Source organism: Chelonia mydas, chromosome 11, assembly GCF_015237465.2.
Source record: "Chelonia mydas isolate rCheMyd1 chromosome 11, rCheMyd1.pri.v2, whole genome shotgun sequence".
NCBI lineage: Eukaryota > Metazoa > Chordata > Testudines > Cheloniidae > Chelonia > Chelonia mydas.
Genome location: NC_051251.2, coordinates 58,425,533 through 58,451,046, shown reverse-complemented (window position 1 = coordinate 58,451,046; position 25,514 = coordinate 58,425,533). Strand labels below are relative to the sequence as shown.

The following is a 25,514-nucleotide window of genomic DNA, read 5'->3' as shown; positions in this document are numbered from 1 at the left end:
ACATTTTCTAAAATATTTTCTATTATTATTCATGAGTGCTACAGGTGTGTGTGGCACTTTACAGACACAAAGTCGGATTGCTTTTTGCCCCCAGAAATTTCGAAGTCCCAAATTGGCAAAAGAAAAGGGGGTTGAGCTACTTGCGAACGTAACTTGTAGCCAACAATAGCTGTACATGCTATTATCCCCAGCAGACCACACAGAGTTGGCATGGAGACCAGAACTTACGACACCAAAAATGTAAGCCTCTACCTCAGGGGTGGCCAGCCTGAGAAGGAGCCAGAATTTACTCATGTACATTGCCAAGGAGCCACAGTAATATGCCAGCAGCCCCCCAGCAGCCCCCCCTGCCCCACTCCCAGCGCCTCCCACCACCAGCAGCCCTGTCGATCATCCTCCCCCTCCCTCCCCACACCTCCCAATCAGCTGGTGTGCAGGAGGTTGCGGGGGAGGGGGAAGAGTGAGGGCACGGCAGGCTCAGGGGAAGGGGCAGGGCCTGTGGCAGAGCCAGGGGTTGAGCAGTGAGCCCCCCAGCACACTGGAAAGTTGGCACCTGTAGCTCCAGCCCCGGAGTCAGCGTCTATACCAGGAGCCGCATATTAACTTCTGAAGAGCCGCATGTGGCTCCAGAGCCACAGGCTGGCCACCCCGCTCTACCTAGTGAGCTAAAGGAGCAGCTCTGCAAGCTCACTCACTAGGAGGAGCGGAGAAACAGAGACAGTAATATTCTTTTCATTTTCTGAAATGGATTGATCATGTGAAATAATGCAAAAGACTTTCCCAGGGTTGTGTGGGTTTTTTTTGTTGCTGGTTTTTCGTTTGTTTTTTAAGTAGGGAAAGAATAACGTTTCAAACGTTAAGATATTTCCATTTTAAAAACTAGTGGGGAAAAAATGGAAGTGATTTTTGCAGCCAGTTAAATCTATTGTTCAGAAAAGCTGACAGGCATCAACAGTTGTATGTTCTGCCAGGATGCTTCATTCAAAGATGGGAAAAGCAGCATCCCTATCTGAGCGATTAACAAGAGGCTGCAGTCTCTCAGGGCCATGTGGGGGGAACACCACCTCTTCAGGAGGTTGAATGTTGAAGAGGGTGCACAGTTCAGGTAAAATCAGGTTTAGTCCCATGAGATTTTTTTATTCAAGAGACTGAATCAGTTTTAATACTGTTTAGCCCTAAAAATACCTTGTTTCTTAGTTAACAACAATCAGATATATTTATTCCAATGTAGGGCATGTACAAACAGGCAACCTGAGCGTCTTTTACATAGTTTATTCCTAGCAGAGAGAGAGAGAGAGAGAGAGAGAGAGAGAGAGAGAGAGAGAGAGAGAGTGTGTGTGTGTATCCGTCCACAAAAAACACATGCTTATCTGTAGCAACCTACACATACACATTATTTAATTAATTACAGCTGACATTCTAATTGCATGCTATTCTGTCTTTGCAAAATATGCTGTGAGCTTTGGATGGAGCTATTTCACATTAGAGGTTGAACAAGGGGAAAAGTAAAAGCCAGGGGTGCAGAGATCTAAGGGGGTAATATCCGATGCTCCATATAATTCCAGTGGCAGAAACCCCGCCACCCAAGACATGGCAAACACTTTATTTTAATGACATCCTTTATCACTAAAAAATCCAGGCAGAGAAGGTGGAATTGTTTTGCCAGACAAATGCTGCAAATATAGATTCCAGCTTCCATCTTGATTTGAGAAAGGAAGCCAAGATCCCCTAGAATCTAGCCATTGGTGGCTGGGCTTGAATTTTATTCAATCTACGATAAAGTGGTGTTGCTTGTGTTTTGTGTCATTTGCAGCTGCTCCAACTTTGGTGCAGTCTCTTCAGAATAACTCCTGGGCAGTTGCACTCCATCCACTGCTGATGGCAGATGCAGCTCGGTCCCCCAGCAGTTCTTCCCACCCTTTTTCTCCTCTGCCTGAAAACATCTGACTTCTGCAATCAGGCATCACACCATACTGTCTCTAGAATAATCAGACCCTTCTTAAACTATATGTAGGCATTGTCATATGCCCTGCCGCTGTCAAACCTCCTTGTAATCCTATTAACATAATACGGGTGGGTGCATAAAGTACAAGTCTATTTAACAGCCCATTTCCAGAAGGTGATGATAGAAAATTTATCCTCTACATTTAACTATTCCTGAGAGACCTAAAAAAGCTGTGCAAGCAACTGTGTTACTGAAGGATTTTGCATAGGCAAAGAACAAGTACTTGTGCATGCAGACCGCCGTTTTGTGCATACAGGCATAGTCTGCAGGTGCACATTAAATGCCAATTTCTGAAGATTTAACACGTTTTTGCCCCCTCTGGCTATGGAGGACCCTGCTCTACCAAGTTAACATTCTCTGATTGGAGCATGCTCCTGTAAGGACAGTTTTGCTCCTTTGTCAGCGCTGAGTTGTCCATAAGAAGCAGGTGTGGCAGTGCTAGTATAGGGCTCTTTGATTTGTTTTTATTAGACCCAATGCCCGGTGCCCATTTCCTTAATATGTGGTGTTTGTTCAGTAACAGCCATTTAAAAATGTGTGTGTGTGTGTGTGTGTGTGTGTTTGTTTTGCACAAGGTCTGATGTCTTATGTGGCAGAGCAGATCTAAATTTATGCACCAGGGACCCTGAATTTTTATAGCATTTTCCCCCTCTACTCTCTGCCCTCCCAACAAGTTCTCTCTCTCCCTCCAGTTCTCTGCCCTTCTCCCCACATCCACTTGTGCTGTAAGAAGGTAGGTCCTGCCATTCAACAAACCACCCTATTCAGCAAAGCACTTCAGCACACACTTAAAGCTAAGCCCATGCCTAAATTCCACTGAAGTAAATGGGATTACAGTAAGTACTTTGCTAAATTGGGCCACAAAGAGCAGGACTGCATGCAGGGCCAAAAACAACCTCAATTCCTCCACACCTTAAGAGCCCACTCCTCTGCCTCCACCTCCATCTGCCGCCAATTTAAGTGCATCTGGTTTTTCCTCACTGACCTCCTTATCATGGGAGTAGGGGATCTCTTTAGCCCTCCACCCCTCCCATCTGCTGTACCCCAACCCAAGCCTGCTGCCACACACAGCTCCCCACTCCTGAGGCTTGCAGGAGGGAGCTTCCAGCACAGCAAAGTGGTAATTCTGTAGCGTGACCTTTAGTTCATTCACTATGAACACACACACAACTCTCACCTGCAGAGTATCCGTCCCTTATACTCCTTATTCTGAGATTAAATTCAGTTCTGTTTATGCAGCCTTCACATTTTCCACATGCCACAGGTTTTTGTATTGCCAATGCTAACAGTGCAGTGGGAGCTGTTGGGAGGGGAATGAGAGCCAGAGGTTTTGGCAGCAGGAGTCAGTGGGGCTGTTGGTTGTGGGGAGGGTTCCCTCACCTTTCATTCCCCATTTTGGGGAGAGGAGATGGTGGGTTGAATAATTTTGTCTCCACCAGAGCAACCAGCTGCCCAGATATTTAACCGGAGCAGGGACGTACACGATCTCGCTTCAGGCCCTGCCCTAACTCTGTTTCCCTTTCTTGTCCAGTTACCCAGACTCCCACATGGGTGTTTGCCCAATAACCCTCCACTCTGGGGAGTCTGGCTATGAACCAAGCTCATGCAATACAGACCTTCTCCCCTCCCTTCCTAGTGGCTGATACCCTTACTGCAGGGTTCTCAGTCCTGTCCCTGCTGAAGTTTTCCTCCTAGCGGGATTCCCTCCCATGTGGCCTTCCTCGCTGGCTCCTGCTTGTTGCAGGCTGTTCTCCCAGGCCTTCTCCCTAAGAGCTCTGGAGAGCTACTCAGCCTAGGCTTCCTCACGGGCCCTTTCCTGACTGGTCCCTCCACCTGGGGAAGTGGGCTAAGCCTGGCAGAGGTGCAGCTGAGCCCCAAGCCCTTTAGAAGGCAAGGTCATCCCGTGACACTGCCACGAACTTGAACACCAGAGAAATACATTAGCCTTTTTCCTGCTAAAAGAATGAGCAGTGAAATAGTTAATGTTCATATTTAAATTCACATAATTAGGCATCAGCATGAATATCCCATTGAATGAGTAGCTCACGCTTCTCTCAAAACTATTGTTTCAGGCTGTCTTCAAACTCAGACGGCCACCAGCTCATGTTGTGTGCCACAGAGATGATTATGTGGCCACTTGCACAGCTGCATAATCATTTACACAGGCCCCTCCTTCTAGTCTTTGCTTTAATTTTACCACAGGTGGTTCAAGTGTCAGGAATTTAGGCAAGGCCTTCTCCCTTCATGGCTCTGAACAAATCCCTTTTTTCCTATTCAACTTCTGCCTCCCTTTAGAAGAGTGGAAAGGCACAGCATCCTCGAAGGATGCCACACAAGCTATAGCTGCGGGAACTCGTATACAGTAAAATTCAGAGACCCTTCCCTTCACTCTCCCTTTTGCACCAGGGTAAGTCCTTGGGTCCCTTCTAGCACGGGTGCTAGCACAATTTGGACAGTGGAGGTGCTGAGAGCCACTGAACCGAACTGTAAACCCCGTATATGATGGAACCCACTTCAAGCCAGGGTGCGCAGCAGGACCCCCAGCACTCCTAGCAGGTAGCGTAGCTGGGGGGGAGCAGCCGCTCCCCCTCTGGGCACCAGTGGTGCCTTTTCAATTTATAGGTGCCTTTTTAAAATTTTTACTCACCCGGCGGTGCCCCGGGTCTTCGGCGGCAGGGGCCTTCACGCGCTCCGGCTCGGCGGGGGCCTTCACTCACTCTGGGTCCTCGGCGGCATTTCGGTGGCGGGGTCCTTCAGTGCCACCGAGGACCCGGAGCGCTGCCCGGTGTGTACAAGCGGGTGGCACCCTTTTTTATGTCCGCTGCCCCTGTTCGCTCCACCTGGCTACGCCATTGCTCCTAGTGCCACCGCCTATGACTTCTAGTTCCAAGAATCCCCATATGGTGGCTATCAGAATTTCTTGTTTTACATCTGTCAGCCTAAGATGCCACTTGCCTGCCAGATTCAGATCCTGCTTCGTCTGCATGTTTTGCAGTTACTTCACACAATATTTGGAGAATAGAAGTGTAAGCATTATAGAAAGACGGTCTGTCCGCTTAGACCATTAATAATAAGGAACAGCAGAGAGCTGCTCACAAACCCCCTCCTTCCACCTGCCCTTAGCCTTGAATTGGTGCTGATTGCAAGCGTTCTCTGTTTTCTGTTTTTAGCCACTCATGTATTCCACTGGCATGATTCAAGCCCTAGAGAGATTTTTGCTTACGCAAGAGTCTGTCACATGGACCTTTTCAAAAGACTGTCTGAAAAATTCAAACTTTAACCTAGGTATTTATAGAATTCAACTTTACATGTAAATGCTTCCAAAAATGTCAAGAGGAAATTAAAGAAACCAGTTCCTTCCCCTCTAAAGCTGTGATATCAGCTTCTGCTAAGCTGAGATATGACAGAAACCCAGGTGTGTTATGAATAAAAGGTTCTGTGCCTTCAGCTACTCAAGACACGTGCTGTCCAATGTAAGCACACTGTTTGAAGTGCACTATTGCTTTTATTTTTAAAAGCAGTAAGAAACTTCCATTCTATGCCTGCCCCTGATGTGAGATCTTGAGCAAGTCACTCCCTCCCAGAGACTCCACCCTTTTTCTTTCTCTTGGTCTGTTCTTGGTCTATTTACAGCTTAAGATCTTTGGGGCAGAGACTCTCTTGTTATGTGTATTTACAGCACGGAGGGCAATGTGCTGCTAATCTCAGCTGGGCCCTTTAGCCACTACTGTAAAACCAAACCACCACCAAATAATAGTACCAAATAACAACATTTTAGACCGATGACCAATGAGACCTGACCTTTGTTTTGCAACACACACTTGCACATTCGGAATGTAGTCTGGCCAATCATAATCCTTACATTACAATATTGTACATGCTGCAGAGTAGAGCTGCAAAGAATTTTATGTTCTTGAGACCCACCTGTGTCATTGCCAATGCAATCTATAATCAGGCATATTCCCAAAGGCCGACTCTGCATTCTGTACTGATCATCGTACACCTAGAAAAGCAAGAGCAAATATCTATATCAATGCTGCGCTCTCTCTCCTCCAGTGCACAGACCTTCTCCTTTTTAACCCCCTTCCCACACAGAGCTGCCCCCTCCCTCTCTCACCCTGTGGGCTGTGCACAAAGTGGCTGGCAGAAATGTATGTGGAGGTGCTGCAGCTCTCCCTCTAACTGACATACTTCACTTCTGTGATGGGAAAGGTTCCGGAGGCATTGATGCATGGTTTTTATTTGGCACTGCTATTACCTTGGTTTGGCCCCTCACTCCATGCAATCTCACTATCTTTAATGGAGTTGCATAAGCCATAAACAAATGTGGAGTGTGACCCAGACTTTCTAGGAAAGTTGGGGCAAGTTTGATTGCAAAGCTGTTTACTGCAGACAGATCTTTAATTTAAGAAATATCTTCTTAATCATATGGCCATTCACAGCAATGACCCTGATGGAGAGACTGTCAATTCTCTCTGTACACAATGGGACTTGGACAACTTTTTATTGCCACACTAACAGGAAGTGGAACAACTGTGTGTTCTATACGCCTGCAGCGGCATGGTTAATTACAATAACATGTATTTCCTTACCGAGCAGTCATCTTGTGGAAAAACTACAGTTCAGTTCACTCAATCCCTCCCCTTTAACAAGTTTACCACCACTTTGCTACAGATATTCTACTCCTGGTGGAATTCTGTGCCAAAAAAATTTAAAATTTTGCAACAAAAAATTTAAAAATTATGCATATTTTATTTGTCAAAATAACACAATATCATCACACCAGTTTCAATTATTTTTGATCATTTATTTCAAAATACCTGTCAGCAAGTATGTCTGTAACAATACAGACAACAAAAAAGATTCAGGAAATGTTTTTTTGACAAACAGATTCCTTACTAGGCATATTAATAATGAACTCTGAGTAATAATTCATTTAAACTACAATACAGAACCGTATTTCCCGCACCCCTCAAAAGCAGTGCAAGGGCTTGGGAGAGTCAGGGGTAACGGAGGAGCTGAGGGAGAGGGAAGTAGATTGCTGGGAAGGAGCCTGGGTGTGAACTTGGAGGGTTGTTGGGTCTGGATGGGAAAAGTATGGAATGGTTTTTGTTTTTGTGGTGGTTTTTTTTGGTGATAGGGGGATTGTTAGGAAGCTTCCCCCACGCAGACCCTGGCTAACCCCAGCCTCTCCCATTCAGTCAGGCATACCTGCCCCTGTCCCCATGTGTCTCTGTATCCCACCCCCATCCCCAAGCGTCTCTGTGCCCTCAGCCAGCCACTCCCCTGTCCCTGTGTAGCTCTGTACCCCTCCCCCCGTGGCCCTGTGCCTCCACTCCCATTCAGCCCCTTCCCCAGTCTGTCCTCCCCCACTAGCCCTTATAATCCCCTTCCCCAGCACCCCACAGCCCTTGTCTCCTGACCTGGCCTGACAAGCCCTGCAAGCACTTCCGCTCACTGGCAGGGAGCTGCAGCTTTGGGCTATTGCCAAAGCGCCCTCTGGTGGGCAAAAGGCAGAACGGCAGCAACATTCTGGCAGAAGCTTTTTTCTCCACAATTAGAAATCTGCAGGGCTCATTAAATTTGCAGGCGCGCAGTAGTGCAGAATTCCCCCATGAACAGTATTCCCTTGCTAACAATAAAGCATACAGTAATCCCCTGCCAAAAATGCACAAGTAGTATGCAATTATGCAGTTTTCCAGGCATGGAAATGGAGGATGTCTCTTCAAAAATCAGTCACAAAAGAGCCAAAAAGTGTATATATACCTTTTTTTTCACCTGAGATGAGGTGGCTCCCGATTCCTGTACTGATGTGTGAACTGGTTCTGCTGTGGTTACAGAACACAATATAATGATTCTCAGCATTTATGTGATATTTTAGTATGCAGATATTAGTGAGGTTTCTTTCAAAATAAAATTAAATAAAAAAGTAACCCAACATCTCTCTCCTTCAGCCCTGTTAATTCCTATCTGAGCAAATACATACTACATGTTTAAAAAAAACAAAAAAATTCAAGTGAACCTAGCCCATGTTACTAGTGACCGAAAATCATTGTGCACTGGCAGAACAGTGGCCTATGAATGTTCGCAAAGCACCACATGTGAAAGCAGTTGGAGGTCTCAGCCTAGTTCCTGATGGACTACGGTGCCCATGATAAAACCTACATCTTATTGCCACTAATTGGCACCCCTTTTGGCAGGCTCTGCAGAGATGCCAAGGATTAAAGGCACATGGAAACACAGCTACCCTTGCACATTCCTAATCAGGGGTCCCATTAGAGTGGCAGCTCGTGGCTCTCGCAGTGTAGGGATGCCTGCACTGCTGTTGCTCATATTGTTCCAGTTCGGTGGATAACAAGAGGATCAGTCTCCAGGGCTTCAATTCAGCACCTTTCACAAGCAATAAATTAGCCAAGATAGTAACACCTTGCAGACTTAAGAGTTCACTTTGCTTTTCTGGGCCAGCTCAGATGGATATAGGAAACCCAGAAGTGGGGAAATAAGTTAGCCCTAGTTATGTCTTATTTTACAATGGTTAACCCTGTTTCAAAAAGGCTAATTACCTAGATCTCTCATCTTTAATTGGCTGAGCTGGTTTGGGTTTGTTTTTTTCTAACTTGGCTTTCTTATAAGAAATATGTTTTGGATTAGTTCTCATTTCTGTCGTTGCCCTCCATGGGAATTTAGAAGTATTGTACTATTTTACAAATTACAAGGAAATAAATGAAAAGAGACAGAAACAAATACAGTGGTTTCCTCATTTATCCCAAGTCAAAATATACACAGAAAAATTGCCTGAAAATCCAATTTAATCTACTTTGTTCTGCTTCTTCAATACAAAAGTAAGATTGCCCCCACACCCATGTCTGTAGTTCTCTCCCTCTCTCTTTCCACATAAATAGACCTCTTAATTAAATGATCTGTGTATTTTCATCAAAACTTTACCCAAGAAAAACAGCACATAGGCACACTGGATTACATGAATTTTTAACATACGCAACCATATTGTTTTATGGGCAGCATAGTCCATTAAATTAACAGCAAAAAGTAAACTGGATCTCATTCCTTTCCTTTCCCAGTGTAGTTTGCAACTTTTTCACTAGGAATGTTTCCTGAGGTCTTTCTGACCTCTCTAGATTCCCACATAGTACTTGTACTGAATCCCATCCTTGGTCTAACTATGTGACACATCTAATCAAGAGTTAAAACACCAGTTATGTGGGCAATGCTCAGGTCTACAGGCTTTATATAGTACCACATCCTATTTTAATGTGATATCTCCCACATTGGTATATAGATGGTATCTGAAGGAGACTAATTCTATTACCTTAAACAGTAAAGTGTCATTTTTACTTCCTTAGATTCTACTTCAGTAAGTTAGATAGTTTGTCACCCAAATGCTTTAAAGAATGTTTAAAATGAAGGACACTGGAAAATTTAATAAATGAGTAAATATTAAAAAATAGTGCTCATACGGAGTGCTTACAAGCTTCAACTGAAATCAATTGGAGTGGCAGGTAATCAGCACCACTGAAAGCTAGTCCCTTAATACAAAGAAGTACACAGTAGGTCTTTTTATTAATGAAAGAACAGGTAGGGTGTTCTTACTCTGAATGGCATGTTGTCCATTTAATGATCTTTCTTTGTTCATGTTCGGGATCTAAAAATTAAAAAGAAGGCATATTTTCTCTCTTTTACCAGAAATGTACAATCACACCTTGTTAAATATCACACAAGATTTTTCAAAAAGAGAAGGTTATAAATAAAGAGTTAACAGCTCTATCCACTATACAGGAGTAGCAACATTTACCGCATCAGGCACAAACTTTGGTCAAAGGTTCAGTCAAAACAAAGCCAACTCCACAGAGAGGTGGAAAACTGTGAGCCAATGAGGCATTTTGCATGCAACAGGCAGTTAAACTGAACTGAATGGGATGCTGTATCTATACTGTAGCAACTCTGAAAACTAGTTTTGTGTATTTCCCAAACTGGTAACAGAAAGGGACATTATTGTTGAAGTTGTGTTGGTGGGTGTACTATGCACTTCAGTGTGTATTATATTTATGATACACTTCATACATTTATATCTACAGAATATATAAGATTGAAGAATTCTTTCTGAGGAAAGGGCTATATTAAGAAAGCTGGAATTATCATGACATCAATGTCAGACAACATATTCAAGACCCAGCTGCAAATCTAGGATAAATTACATACGACAAGAATAAACTCCTAATAATCTCAAACGGACTTGTCATTTATTCAGTCAAGATCATTGATCAAAACATAGACTTTATGGGAAATCTAAGGAAAGTTACCTTTCCCAAAAACATAAACCAAAACCTTCAGCTTCGAACAGTCAGTGGGAAAAGTATTTTTCCATAGGTTTTCCATGACGTACCACAGCCATACATAAGGATAAAGAGCTTGATCTTGTCCTAGTAACTCAGGAAAAAAACACCCCCTCGTAGCTTCAATGGAAGTTCTGTCTGAGTTACAAGTGCTAGATCAGGACCAAAAAAGCAGCAGGTAAAAGGGACTAGACAAATAGATTGAGCAATGCATTATATTCCAGTTACTAGCAGTACCAAGTGCCCTGAATTAGTTTTCTCTATCCCCCAACTTCTTGGAAGGTCAATTTCTTCTTGCTCCTGACAGCTTTTACAGACAAACCATGAATCTGGCCAATCTGTTGCATACTTACCCCTGAACTGTAGGGAGGGTCAATGAGAGTCAGGTTAGGGAGAGATGCCTGAAGTGCATTTATATACACTGGCTGAGAACCACTGTTGGACAGAGCTGAAAATTGAACAGAAATATACAGAGATGAAATTAGCTGTGGTTATTAAAGCAGAGCCTTCTCCCCAAGCTGAGTATGTGTTTCAACAGTGCCCAGCACAATGGGGTCCTGATCCTTGACTGGGGGCTTCTAGGCACTAATGCAATACAGATTAATAATCATTAATAATGAGACAGTCAGACAATTTTTCAGTCACAGCTGGATCACCATCCTAAGGGCGTAGTACTGTACCTACATATTGCAAAGCTCTTCAAAATGGTAGCATGTATTCCACTGTGCAGCAGGTGAAGGGAAAAGTTATATTCCCCACTCTGAATGTCCTTGGTATTGTGATATATCTAAGCATTTTTTTACACTGTAGTTCCTCGAAAATGTAATCCAGTGTCTTCATCACCAAGCATGTCCAATTCTTAGGAGGACTGAATGATCCCTATTCAGTACTGAGGTGAAAAACATGTGTCTTACCTTCACATTTGTACCGCTGGATCTTCTTTTTCAGGTCTATCCTATGAATGTTCTGCAAACAGTCTTCTATCAAATCCAACTGATTCGGAGCCACCAGATTTAGTTTCTCTAGATCACTGACAACAGCCAGGAAACTCTAGGACAGCAGCAGAAAGCATTACAAACTGGAAGGCCAGCAATTTGTTCCCTACCAGAAACTCTGGGAAGAGCAAGTCTAGCCTCAGTAGCCCAACAAAACGATACAGGGCATAATGCAGGCTCTCCTTTAACTCTTCAGAGACTACGAATGCAAGTCCTCCTAAGCATTCACATAGCTGCCAGTCTGGAATGTGCAAGGGTTCTTGGTGTCATGCCAATTTATTATCTGAAAGCTAGAGTGTGATGCTGTTGCAAAGACACATCATAGTGTTTGAGGAAAGAGTTTTCATTTTCTCCCCACTGCTCAGTCAGCCAGGCAGAACCTTGCCTCACATGCCACAGAGTATGAAAGCCTTGGGAAATCTGTATTTTTTTCCCCCACCCACTCTTTTCTCTGCAAGAAAAACCTCAGTGACAAAAAAACAAATTTCTTAAACTTGTGCTCTGTGAGGACAGATTAATTATCTCCCAATTACTGCATCCCCCTGACTCAGAACACCCAGAGAGACACAACCAGGATTCAAATGGAAGAAGAGCTGCTTTGGTAAAATAAACCAGTTTGTTTAACATGTGAACTAGGGGACAAACACGAAGGGGCATTATCCCCATAATCATGGTTACATTCATATTTTTTTCTGTTTGGGAGGGAGAGGGATTGGATCCCACATACCTTCAGATGGCAGAACTTTTAAGGGGAGAGGCTTTATTTCTGAGTTTCTTCCAGCAACTAGTCCCACTAAGTGTAGCACTCTTCATATTTCCCTCTCCTCATCTCTCTAGATCTTAGTTCCTGTTCCAGCCTAATTGATTTTAATGCATCATTGTCCCTCCCATAATTCCTTATTTCTGCTTCTCTTTTCCGCTGTTTCTATGCATCTCTTTTCTCTCCCTTCGGGTTTCACATGTTATTTTGGTAACTTGCCTTTTTCTTTAGTTTCTCATACACCTACCCCTTCCATTTTGGAGCAAAAAAGATAATTCAATATGGAAACAAAAAGTAGGCATTACCTTCTCTTTTGCCATTTTCATACGGGGCACATAATCCTTGAGCAGGAAAATGAGAGAACCCACTTCTTTTTTATCCAGCTCTTCGTTAATCTCTACCATCAGCACCCTGCAAGAGAGATCAGCCATTTCCAAAGGATTAGCTTTCAGTAATATCCCAGTCCTGCTCAAATGCCCCAAGTCACAGAAAGAGACTTTATCCAGCTCCCCAATCTGATTAAATAATCCATTCCTTGCAATCAACACATATACCTCTCTAAGTCTCCAAGACACACTCAGTAGGGAGAAGGGTCCAGTGGTTAGGAGAGCAGACTGGAAATCAAGGGAAGTGGGTTTATATTCCTGGCTCTGCCTTTGACTTGATGTGTGAGCACGTTAACTTACAACCCACCAAGTCATAACATTAAGTGTTACGATTACATGACTTCTGACTGCTTCAGGGGACTAAAGGAAAGCAGGAGAGGGATCAGGAAGACATGTTCTCCCAACGGGTGTCACGATTTCCTATTGACTCAATTCCCAGTCCTTCCTAGTCTTTTGAACAATTGCTGTAAAAGTCGCTGTATAGATAAACTCTGATAGCACCCTGTGATGGGGTAGGAATGGACTGGGCGCACCCGGCCCTGCCCAGGCTGGACTGTACCAGCTGGAGCCAGGGCTTTAAAAAGTGAAGCAGAGCAGTACAGAGGGAGGCAGCAGAAGGGAGCAGAGGGCTGCTCTGAAGGGAAAATGCTACTACCCAGGATCTTATTGCCTGGGATCTGGCAACACAGATCTGGGCAAACCCACGGAGGAGAGGTAGACAACTGGGATTGCAGGCCAGAGATTTAGGGAAGTTACTCCAGGAAGCAAAAGGAGACTGGGGTAGGAAGTGGTCCAAGGAAGAGCAACGGTTTAGCACCCCAAAATGTCAAGTGTAGCTGCCTCGCAGTAGACCCTGGACTGGAGCCCACTGGAAAGGGCATTACCCCACCAGGAGTCTTCACCTTGGTGAGACACCTGCTGGAAAGGCCTTGAGTGTTCAAGTGCCCAGCCACAACCAGGTCTCTGTGCTAAAGGGAAGGACTGGAAACCATTGTGCCAGGGGTACTGAAGGAACGGACTGTGCTTTCAACACGGAGGTGCCTGCCAAAACCCCACCAAACCATTAGGCAGCACTGTTGGTGCCTGTACACCTAGGATTGCCAACTTTCTAACAGCAGAACACTGAACACCCTTCCCTCGCCCCACCCCTCCCTCCACACTCACTCCATCCCCACTCCCTCCATTGCTCGCCCTCCCCTCCCCCCGCTCATTTTCAGCGGCCTGGGGCAGGGGTTGGGGTGAGAGAGGAGGTGCAGGCTCCAGGGTGGGACCAGAAATGAGGGCTCTGGAGTGTGGGAAGGGGCTCCAGGCTGGGACAGGGGTTGGGGTAAAGGAGGGTGTGAGGGCTTTGGCTGGAGGTGTGGGCTTTGGTGTGGGGCTGGAAATGAGCAGAAGGGGCTCCTGGGCTGGGGCCGAGGGGTTCGGAGTGTGGCAGGGAGTGCGGGCTCTGGGAGGGAGTTTGGGTGAGGAAGGGGGCTGGGGAAGGAGGTTGGACTCTGTAAGGGAGTTTGGGTGCAGGAGGGGGTTCAGGGCTGGGGTGCAAGCTCCGGGCGGCGCTTACCTGAGGTGGCTCCCGGGAAGCAGCTGGCATGTCCCTCCGGCTCCTATGCACAGGAGTAGCCAGGGGACTCTGTGCGCTGCCCTCGCCCACAGGCACAGCCCCCACACCTCGGTTCCTGGCCAATGAGAGCTGCAGAGCTAGCGCTCGGGACGGGGGGCAGCACGCGGAGTTCCTTGGCTGCCCCGTGTCTAGGAGCTGGAGAGATATGCTGCTGCTTCCGGGAGCCGTGCGGAGCTGGGTAGGGAGCCTGTCTTAGCCCCGCTGCGCCACCAACCGGACTTTTAGTGCCTGGACAGTACCGCCTGGGTGTTCCGATCAAAAACTGGACACCTGGCAACCCTATATACCTCCTACACACCCTCTCTCCCATCCTAAGAACTGAACATCAGAATTATGTAGTCTGGAGCAGGTGTAATTCTGTGGGTAAGTCAATGATCGAAAGGTAAGAAGAGACTCCACAGCATTGCACTGGTCCAGTATAAAATCTTTGACTCTGTGAACATCTCCAGTGTCACAATGAAGAAGCTACTGTCTCACACTTGCACGAAGAACAAGCTCACTGCATACCCTGCAGGAAAAATAGTACAGCATGTGAAGACCAAAAATCAAAGAATTTTGTCATTGCATGGGGTAATGAAGCTGCTGCCTTGTACTGTTCAGTGGCATTTCTTCATGGTTCCCTTGAGGAGGTTGAAACTAAAATTATCTTGTATGCCATCAATGCCAGAGGGAGGTGCTACTAAACCCTGATATTTACGCAAGACACAGATGGTCTAGTGCTCTCTGAGAGACGCTACCCAAGACTTCTACAAGATTCTGTTTCCTGTGCCTGCTCCTGGGAGAACTGAATCGCTGTATATCCCTCAGAGATGTGTGCCTATCACTTGAGCCATTAAAAGCTGCTGCCCTGCCAGGTTTCTACGACCATTCAGGATGTGACATTACTGGAAGGTTGGCTGGAAAGTCCAAATTATCTTACTGGAAGACATTTCTTCCGCCTGAATAAATACTCATTCAGCCAGAATACTCATTCTGAAGTTGCTCAGAACAGCTGAGGCTATGGCTACACTTGCAGCTGTAGAGTGCTTTGGGTTAAACCAGCCTTTAGAGAGCGCCCTAGGGAAAGCTCCGCAGTCTGTCCACATGGACAGCTTCAAGTGCACTGGCGTGGCCACATCTGCAGCACTTGCAGAGGCATTGGAAGCGGTGCATTATCGGCAGCTATCCCAGCGTTCAAGTGGCTGCAACATGTTTTTCAAATGAGGGGGCTGGGGTGGAGTGTGTTGTGTGTATGTGGGGGGAGAGAGAGAGTGAGTTTCTGGGGTGCTGACAGTGTGTCAGCACGCTGTCTTGTACGTTCAGACCCCCAGACCCCTCCTGCCTCTCACTCACTCAAAGCAAACAGTAAATGTTTGTCTAAGCAGATAAGCAGCTGCTGTCTGAAACCGCACTTCCATGTCCACATTCCTGCAGCGATTTCACAACAAAGGGAAGCGTGACCACTTGGCTTAAGGGGATTATGGGACATTTCCGGTGGTCAATCAGAGCGCAGTAACTTAACTCCTCATTCACACTGACGCTGGGGCGTCTCAGCCAATACGCAACAGACGTTATCCCTCTCGCCAAGGTAGAGTACCAGGAGCGCTCTAGCCAGGGAGTCAGAGCGCTCTACATGCCTTGCCAGTGTGGAGGGGAGTAAGGTAGAGCGCTCTGAGTGGCTTTATTGCGTATAAAGTGCAAGTGTAGCCAAGCCCTGAGACAATGGCTGTTGAGGTCATAAGCCCCTTGGTGGAGTTCATATGCAGAGTTTATCATTTCAAGACCAACATTACGACACTTGCAGAGCTATGCTGGCAGATATTTTTCCAAGAAACAGACAAATGGAGACAAAATTGCCACCAACAAGATATGTATTGACACCTGGTATCAAGGGGGGGACATCATCAAGCAATGGAATGGCTCTGGAATGACCAAGTGATTCAAAACTACCCTCCTCTATTGGGCACGGATGGGACTTAGAGGATGGACAGATAACATCAATTATATGTGAAATACCATATGTTCCTGAATCAATCCTTCAGCTAATCAAATGCTCATGTCCAAAGACCAGATGTTCACCACCCTGCAAAAATGTGACAAGCAGTCTGCCTTATACAGAGATGAACCAGTGTGGGACAGACAAGGATCAGTGTGACACCCTGTCTAGCAATGGTGCCTTAGACCAGTGGTTCTCAACCAGGGCTACATGTACCCCTGGGGTACTCAGAGGTCTTCCAGCGGGTACATCAACTTATCTAGTTATTTGTCAAGTTTTACAACACGCTACATAAAAACCCCTAGGGAAGTCAGTACAAACTAAAATTTCATATAGACAATGACTTGTTTATACTGCTCTATATACTACACTGAAATGTAAGTACAATATTTATATTCCAACTGATTTATTTTATAAATAAGGTACAAATGAGAAAGTAAGCAATTTTTCAGTAATAGTGTGCTGTGATACTTTTGTATTTTTGTAAGCAAGTAGTTTTTAACTGAGGTGAAACTTGGGGGTACATGAGACAAATCTGACTCTTGAAAGGGGTATAGTAGTCTGGAAAGGTTGAGACCCACTGCCTTAGACAGAGGCAACACTGATGATGACTTGGATGAATAAATGTTTTCAGTCCTTCATGTCAAGGCTAACTTCCCGAGGATTACCAAAGAGCAATATCTGTTTTATTTAAGTAATGCATCCTTGTGATAAAGTATCCTTAAAAAAAAGTGTTGCTTTTTGAACGGTTTCTTGAATATCTATCTACATAAGTGTTCTAGGGATGTCATATTTAGTACCATTGTGTTAGTGAGAGAAAGGGCTTTCAAATGATGCCCAACTCGACCCAATTCCAGTGACATTGTGTCATCAAAATTTCCACCAATGGGAAGAGATGAAAGCTGGGTCGAGCAACAAGTCACCTCTGCCACACCGCAAAGGTTGACACTGCTGAAATTATGATTCTGTAACTTTTTACAAATCAGATGACACCACCATTACCTATCACTAACTTGCCCATGGAATAAGATTTTGCTCCCAGACTAAGTACATGTTGCTCAATGGCACTCATGGGTTCCTGAACGACTTTAAGAGTCTGATTCCTCAGTATGGCTGGGGTGTGAAGCATTGTGGAAATGCTAGTCTCTGCCTCTTTAGGAAGATGGGGAGTGCAGTGAGAATTGCACTCTGGCACCCTTCAACCTGTAATTGATGCAGGTTGAGCTTTACTTAATGCAGCATCTCAGTTGCTGCAAGGGATATAGTAAGAATTAAACCAGGAAAAAGTATCCCAAAATGAAAATGTGGGCAAAAGTCTGGGCACCTCCATTCAGAACAACTATGTGATAGTCACTGCTGGGAGTAATGAGGTTCCTCTTAGCACGTACCATAGCCAAAATGGGGGTACATGGTATGTAAGGAGAACTCCCCTTTAACAAAAGCACTAATAAACACTTAATAAACAAACCAGCTGGGTTTTCAGCTTTTCCTCTTCAACAATGAGCCCACCACACCCACAAAAGCTAAAGTCACACCGGGTGAGTAGCAGGACAAACTTCCTGACAGAGGCAAGTGTTTGTCTGTGGAAGAGTCTCCCAGGAAAGTGGAGGAAGGCCCTTCACTAAGAACATTTAAAACTAGACAGACAGGACAAAGCACTGGGAGATATGCTGCTGGAGACAATCCTGCACTGTAGGTTTACGTGGCCTGGTTTTGAATGAATTGACAATGATGAATGGGGGTCACTAAATATGGTGATGCTGTAGAGGGTCTTGTCTATCTATTCATCCCCACTGCTCTTCCTTCTAGCTATATAAATCATATAGGTATCTAGTGTTTAATGTATATAGTTCCCATCTGTTAAATATGAAGCCACACACTTTTAACACCACTACTTCTAAGAAACTGGTAGGCTGGATGTAGGGATCAAACTTCGGAGAGCATCTTTATTATACCGGTTTCAGAGTAGCAGCCGTGTTAGTCTGTATTCGCAAAAAGAAAAGGAGTACTTGTGGCATCTTAGAGACTAACCAATTTATTTGAGCGTAAGCTTTCGTGAGCTACAGCTCACTTCATCGGATGCATCCGATGAAGTGAGCTGTAGCTCACGAAAGCTTACGCTCAAATAAATTGGTTAGTCTCTAAGGTGCCACAAGTACTCCTTTTCTTTTTATTATACTGCTGTGTGATCCTCTTTTCTGCTATTCTTTTACCCATAATTTATATTAAACCAATAACAACAAAAAGTTACTCTTGAAAAGTGAAACAGACAAATTACCTGTAATCAGAGACCATTCTAGGATACCTGGCCAGATCAGTCTCCACTGCTGTTCTCTCTGTCCTCAGGGCCCTCCTCAGCAAGTCAAACCTCCTCACTCTGTATAACAGCTCAGACAAGCCCAATGGCAGCTTTCCCTTCTCATTCAGCACCCCCAGGAGATCCCTGATGTCTGTATTAGATAAATCAGGAACCAGATCCCGGCACAGGAAAAACATCATCTCCTTTTCATCTTCGTCCAATTCCTGCTCGATCTGGTGAATGAGGGCAGCTGGCACTTGGCACTTTGTCATCACAAGCTGCTGTCCCTTTAAGTTTATCTGCCCTCTTTTTGTGTTTTAAGCAGGAAGCCAACATGTCATGAAGTCCATTTGCAACAGAACATGTGGTTCGTTGTTGATCTTAATCAGATGTTTTTAAACAGAGAAATTCTGTTGAAAAAAAAAAAATTACAGGCCCTGCTTGAATTGATTTACTGAACAACCTTTCAAGTAATCCAAGTTCCTGCTGCACTTCAATCTTTGAGGCATTCAAGTTCCGGTCAAAATGCTGATCCTACTTACAAAGGTCCAGTATTCGTGAAGGGGTTCCCCAAGCTGTTCATTATGAATAAAAAAAAAGTACATGATAGATCAGTATCAGCAGAGAATGGAAGATCCATTTAAGTAAAGCACTATTAATTACGCAAATCTGTAAATTCCAAAGGAAGTGAAACAAAAAACAACAGCCCACAAATGAGAACAGTGAGTGTTCAAGTTGTTTTAGAACATGAAAAGTTCAGAGCCATAAAATTAAAAAATCTAAACCCAATCATTCTCACAAAAGAAACAAAGAAAAGAAGTCTCAGTGCACTTTCCTGCAAACGTTTAACAGCCAAGAGGTGTAGTGAAGTCTCTTGTTACTAAGACAGTACTTAGTACTGGTTACTAAGAGGTACTTTTAAAAAGTGTACTACAGAACATTATCTAGTATTCACAGCACATATTAGCTAGCATAACATGGACTAGTGTAAGTACATTAAACATAAAGCACACTTGTCAAAATAGAGGCGCAAAGTATATTTTATGATGTATTATCCTTGCTTATCAGCATAAACACCAGGCTCACTTACTGGTCAGTTCATGAAATCCAGTAATCCATGGTGGGTTCTCTTAGTTGCTGATTCCAGTTAGGGAGGGTCCACTGTAAATGAGTTTTTAAAAAGGTTTTTCTTTTACTTAAAAAGAAGTCCAACACAAACTTATAATAAATCTTTGAAGGTGCAGATGGGCCTTGTGCTGCATTTTTAATAGCATGCATTTACTTTTCTTTAACCTGTTAATGCCTCACCATTTTCAAAGATGTCTTGAATATTCAGAGTGTAAGAATAGCATTTGGTTAAGGAACTGGACTGAGTTTCTGGAGACCAGGGTTTCTCCTTCCTGTTCCTGCCACACAGCTCTTGGCCAAGTGTCTTCGTCACCCACTGTCTCAGTTCCCCATCTATTAAATGGGGTAATAGGCCTTTCCTACCCCACAAGAACAGGGTGAGAGTAAATGCATCAGTGTTTGTGAGGTACTCCATTACCATGTACGTAGCTAGGTAGATAGCTATTTTCCAATGTACTTTTCTCTGAAGTGAAAGTCAGTCGGACTTAAGTGACTTAGGCACCTAACGGCTTTTGAGAATTCTACCTATCCTATTTAAAGCTGCTGCTGTGCTTTTCAGTCCTTTGCCACAGACTTTGGAAGTCATGGCTCCAGAAACGGCGAACAGATAACATATACTGCTTCCAGCCAGTTCAAAGTAGATCAGAGAAACCCAGCTGGAAGCAATTTTCTTCACTTGCAGACCCTTGTTAAAAACAATACATCTCTTTCATGTAAACACCTGTGCCTCACATCTCATACACGAATAAAAATAAAGGCCCATTAAACCCACAAGCCAAACCACTTCAAAGAACTAATCAAGTTCCCAGTGCAAGGTCTCATTCAGCTATATGTTCCACTGTACACAATGACCCATATTTTCTGTAGAGCCAAAGACTGTGTCTCCATTCGACTTTTTATAACCTCAGACTTCCAATGTCCCGAGCAGGGGTGGTAGCAACAACAGGAACAGCTGCTGGTGTGGCACCAACCCTAAGGAGCACAGGTCTAGACAACATAAGGATTACAATGGCATTGGTTGGTGGCACCTTGTCTGCACGATAGAGCCAACCTGTGGAAGCAGCAATAGGAAATTGGAGGAGAAAAACTAGCAGAGACAAGGCCAAACACCTGTTGGGAGATCCAGTTACAACAAAGCTAAAGCACAACTCCATTTTGCAGTGTAGATGAGATCTAAATTATTTATAATCAAGTTTCCAATCCCCAACAAAGCCTGATGTTTCAGCACTGAACTGCAACTGAAATGAATGAGAGCGCTAAGTGTTCAGACTCTCTAAAACAGTGTTTCCCGAACAGTGGGTCCTTATCTACCGGTGGGTCACAGGAAGGGTCTAGGTCAGGAGTGGGCAAACTATGGCCCGCAGGCTGCATCCGGCCCACCAGACATTTTAATCTGGCCCTCAAGCTCTTGCTGGGGAGCGGGGTCTGGGGCTTGCCCCACCCTGGTGCTTTGGCGCTCCAGCTGGGAAGCAGGGTGTGGAGCTGCTCCACACAGCTCCCGGAAGCAGCAGCTCTGGCGCTCCAGCCGGGGAGCAGAGTCGAGGGCCGCTTCACATGGCTCCTGGAAGCAGCGGCATGTCTACCCTCTGGCTCCTACGCGTAGGGGAAGCCGGGAGGCTCCGCTCTGCATGCTGCCCCCACCCCAATAGCTGCCTCCGCAACACCCACTGGCTGGGAACTGCAGCCAATGGGAGCTGCAGGGGTGGCGCCTGCAGACAGGACAGCGTGCAAAGCCGCCTGGCCATGACTCCACATAGGAGCTGGAGAAGGGACATGCCGTTGCTTCCAGGAGCTGCTTGAGGTAAGCACTGCCCTAAGTCTGCACCCCTGAGCCTCTCTGCGCGCCCCTGCCCCAGCCCTGATCCCTGTCCCACCCTCCGAACCCCTCGATCTCAGCCCAGAGCACCCTCCTGCACCCCAAACCCCTCAACCCCAGCCCCACCCCAGAGCCCGCACCCCCAGCCGGAGCCTGCACCCCTTCCTGCACCCCAACCCCAGCCCTGATCCCCCTCCTGCCCTCTGAACCCCTTGATCCCAGCCTGGAGCAACCTCCTACACCCCAAACTCATCCCCAGCACTGCCCCAGAGCTCGCCTTCTGCCCCCACTCTCCACTCCCCCACCTCAGCCCGCACCCTGAATTCCTAATTTCTGGCCCCACCCCAGAGACCACACCCGCTCCCCATTTCCAATTTTGTGAGCATTCATGGCCCGCCATACAATTTCTATTCCCCAATGTGGCCCTTGAGCCAAAAAGTTTGCCCACTCCTGGTCCTGGTGGATTCTGCGTTTCCCGGAAATCCCCTCTCCCCCATCTCTGACTTTTCCTGGGCAGCAGGGTGGGGAGTGGGATTCGGGCAGCAGCCGGAGCCAGCAAACTGGTAGTCAGCAACCTCTCCTTGCCCCGCACGTGCTCCAGCGGTGCCTTCCCCACCCCTCTCACTTCCCCTGGGCAGCAGACTGTGGCCTGGGGAGCTGGATCCTTGTGGCAGCACAGAGGAAGCACCTTCCGGGCACATGCAGGGCAGGGACAGTGTGCTAACTGTCCTCTCGCTAGCTCTGGCCACTTCCTCAGAGCTGCTGCTGCCCGGATCCCGCTTCCACTGGGCAGCAGGCAGAGGTGTGGGGAGCAGGATCTGGGCAGCTGCACAGAGGAAACAGCCTGAGCCAGCGAGCCTGGTAGCCATCATGGCCCAGCTCCGGGAAGAGAGGGCCCAAGGCTGGGAGAGTAAGAGCAAGTGGGCTGGGTGGAGCTGAGTAGAGAACTTGGACTGAGAAGGGAGGGAAGAGGGGAGCAGAGAGCTGAGAAGCGGGGAGCATGGGACTGGAGGGCTGAGAAGGGGGGCAGCAGTAATGGCAGGTCCCCAAAAAAGACAGAATGCAACTGGTGGGTTACCTTAGTAAAAAGCTTGGGAACCACTGCTCTGAAAATCAGCACTCAGTACTTCATGTATTCATAAGAGCATTGTATACGTACACTGCACTAGAAGTAAACATGTAGGGAAAATATACAGCCACAGTATTTCCACTACGGTACAACACCAGGAAACCCCAACACTTGACTGCAAAGCCTCTGGTATGCTTTAATGTTTCTGCATATTGAAAGCTACAATGGAGAGACCACAATACAACACTTTTCCTCATCACATCCACCATTTAGGAACCTAGAGAAATGAAACACAAGCTGTTTCATTTCTGTCTGCTGACAATGCGGTGAGAAAATTAACCCTAGGGCTGCCTCTACCACAGTGGCACAGGTAGAAAATAGGTGATCTCCTAGGCCAGTAATCAACACACAAGTCTATAAATGCTTGTATTTCAGTGGAAGCTGGCACTTCCTCTCAACAGAACTCTTTCAAATGTGTGGGATAATTTTTTTTATTATAACTGGTTGAACAAATTTGAATATCCAATTTTTTTGACAAAAACCAGGATTTTGGGGCAAAAATTTACATTTTTGACCAGCTCGAATTTTTATACACACACACACACACACAGACAGACATAACTACTCATAAACAAACATCCACCCACACCTAATGTTTTTTAGGGGTTGGCATGGGAGATGGGGCATCTTCAGGTCTCGATGAGGGCTGAGGAATCCCCCCACCCAATACACCAGAAAGTGATTTGCACAGTTTTCTGTCGGGGAAAAAGGTTTATAACAGGTTTTTATTCTTCAAACCAAAACCAAAAAATTGTGGGAATTCCATAGAGGAAGGAGGAAACACAGTGATTTTTTTTTTTTTTTGGACACAGAACAGCCAAGGGGGTGCTGGCACCAATGGTACCTGCCTCTGAAAGACACCGTTCTTAACAGCTAAAAGTGGGATTTTCAAAAGAGCCTAAGGGAATCTGGCATCCAACTCCTGTTTAATTTCAAGGGGATCTAGGAGTTTAGTTCCCTTAGGCTCTTTTGAAAGATCCTAACCTACACATATTTGTGAAGGTTACTAAAAAGGTACTTCCCAACAGAGCTCAGATTTCAAACATGCAAAAGGATTATTCATATACTTCCACTGAGATTTGCTTTAGATGGCTTTTTACGCTATTTCTACATCATGAACTCCCACATTTACTAGAATGTCTGTCATGTGCTCATCATGCAAAACTGCAAATTAGTACTTCAAGCTGATTTAATTTATATATAAATTAAACATCTACTGCGAAGATGATATCACAAAAGAGGAACCAGATTACCAAACAATCCTGATCGCTTTGTACCCATGACCTGTCCTCTTCCTTATTTACCATGCCCCCGATTTTTGTATCACCTGCAAATGTTATCCGTGATGATTTTGTGTTTTCTAGGTTTTTTTTATCATTGATAAAAATGTTAAAAAGCATAGGCCACAGAACTGATTCCTGAAGGACCCCACTAGGAATGTACCAGCTCAATGGTGATTTACCATTTACAATTACATTTTGAGACCTATCAGTTAATCCAGGGGTGGGCAAACTTTTTGGTCTGAGGGCCACATCTGGGAATAGAAATTGTATGGCGGGCCATGAATGCTCACAAAACTGGAAATGGGGTGCGGGAAGAGGTGAAGGCTCTGGTCGGGGGTGCGGGCTCTGGGGTGGGGCCAGAAATGAGGAGTTCAGGATGCGGGATGGGGCTCTGGGCTGGGGTGGGGGAGTGGGGTGGGAGTGGTGAGGGCTCTGGGGTGGTGCTGCAGATGAGAGGTTTGGGGTGCAGAAGGGTGCTCCGGGCTGGGATCGAGGGGTTCAGAGGGCAGGAGGGGGATCAGGGCTGGGGCACATGGAGAGACTCAGGGCTGCAGGCTCAGGGCGGAGCTTACCTCAAGCGTCTACTGGAAACAACGGCATGTCCCTTCTCCGGCTCCTATGTGGAGGCGCAGCCAGGCAGCTCTGCACGCTGCCCCATCCGCATGCGCCACCCCTGCAGCTCCCATTGGCTGCTGTTCCTGGCCAATGTGAGCTGCGGCGGTAGTGCTTGGGGTGGGGGCAGCGCGCAGTCCCCTGGCTGCCCCTACGTGTAGGAGCCGGAGAAGAGACATGCCGCTGCTTCCAGGAGGCATGTGGAGCGGCCCCCGACGCTGCTTCCGGGAGCTGCATGGAGCAGCCCCCAACACTGCTCCCCGGCTGGAGCACCAGAGCGAGGCAAGCCACAGACCCTGCTCCCCAGCGGGAGCTTGAGGACTGGATTAAAATGGCTGGTGGGCTGGATCCGGCCCACGGGCCATAGTTTGCCCACCCGAGTTAATCCATTTAATATGTGCCATGTTAATTTTATATAGTTCTAGTTTTTCAATCAAAATGGGGTGTAGTATCAAATCAAATGCCTTACAGAAGTCTATTACATCAACCCTATTACCTTTATCAACCAAACTTATAATCTCATAAAAAAAAATTAGTCTGACAGTATCTATTTTCCATAAACCCAGGTTGATTGGCATTAATTACATTACCCTCCTTTTATTCTCTACTAATCGAGTCCCATATCAGCTGCTCCATTATCTTGCCCAAGATTGATGTCAGTCTGACAGGCCTCTAGTTACCCAGGTCATCCTGTTCACCCTGTTTAAATTCTGGTACAACATTAGCTTTCTTCCAGACATCAGGAACTTCCCCAGTCTTCCCAGGATTATTTAAAATAATATGTCAGACCTGCTTATATGGCTATGTCATCTCCCTGTACTGTCTGAGCCTCTCACTGTGTATAGGGTCTTTGGTGTCTAAGGCCATGAACTCTATTTCAGATCAGATACTGCAACTCTATTTCCTATTCAAACTATGGCCCTCACTCTCTTGAGAGCTTCATGCAGGTGGATTCCTGTCACACAGAGCTCATTGCAGGATCAGGGCCAATGTGACTGGCTGATGACAGAGATGTCTGTGACTGTTCTTTCTAGTACCTGATGCTTTGTCCCTGATCAAAAGGGCCCAATGTAGGCATGGAAGGGAAGTTCGGTCTCTAGGCTCATTTAATCCCTAGCCCCCTGCTGAAACTATCAACTAGCACGCAGTCTGAC

General features: G+C 45.9%; 1 protein-coding gene across 16 annotated transcripts in view; it reads right to left on the bottom strand.

Annotated features, from left to right (window-relative positions):
• The window catches only part of CFLAR (CASP8 and FADD like apoptosis regulator), a 36,771-nt gene that overhangs the window by 6,666 nt on the left and 4,591 nt on the right, over positions 1-25,514 (bottom strand). For 4 of the 16 annotated variants that reach the window (XM_037912611.2, XM_043525719.1, XM_043525718.1 and 1 more), the window contains 8 exons: positions 19,483-19,553; positions 18,372-18,967; positions 12,417-12,522; positions 11,271-11,406; positions 10,710-10,804; positions 9,614-9,665; positions 7,772-7,833; positions 5,930-6,008 (listed from right to left, as the gene is read on the bottom strand). In XM_037912611.2, the coding sequence (XP_037768539.2) occupies positions 5,930-6,008; positions 7,772-7,833; positions 9,614-9,665; positions 10,710-10,804; positions 11,271-11,406; positions 12,417-12,522; positions 18,372-18,664 (823 nt within the window). In that variant the 5' untranslated portion in view covers positions 18,665-18,967; positions 19,483-19,553. Of the gene's footprint in view, positions 1-5,929; positions 6,009-7,771; positions 7,834-9,613; positions 9,666-10,709; positions 10,805-11,270; positions 11,407-12,416; positions 12,523-16,113; positions 16,181-18,371; positions 18,968-19,482; positions 19,554-25,514 lie in introns of those variants that run through there. The other 12 variants (XM_043525721.1, XM_043525724.1, XM_043525731.1 and 9 more) reach the window with 6 other exon arrangements.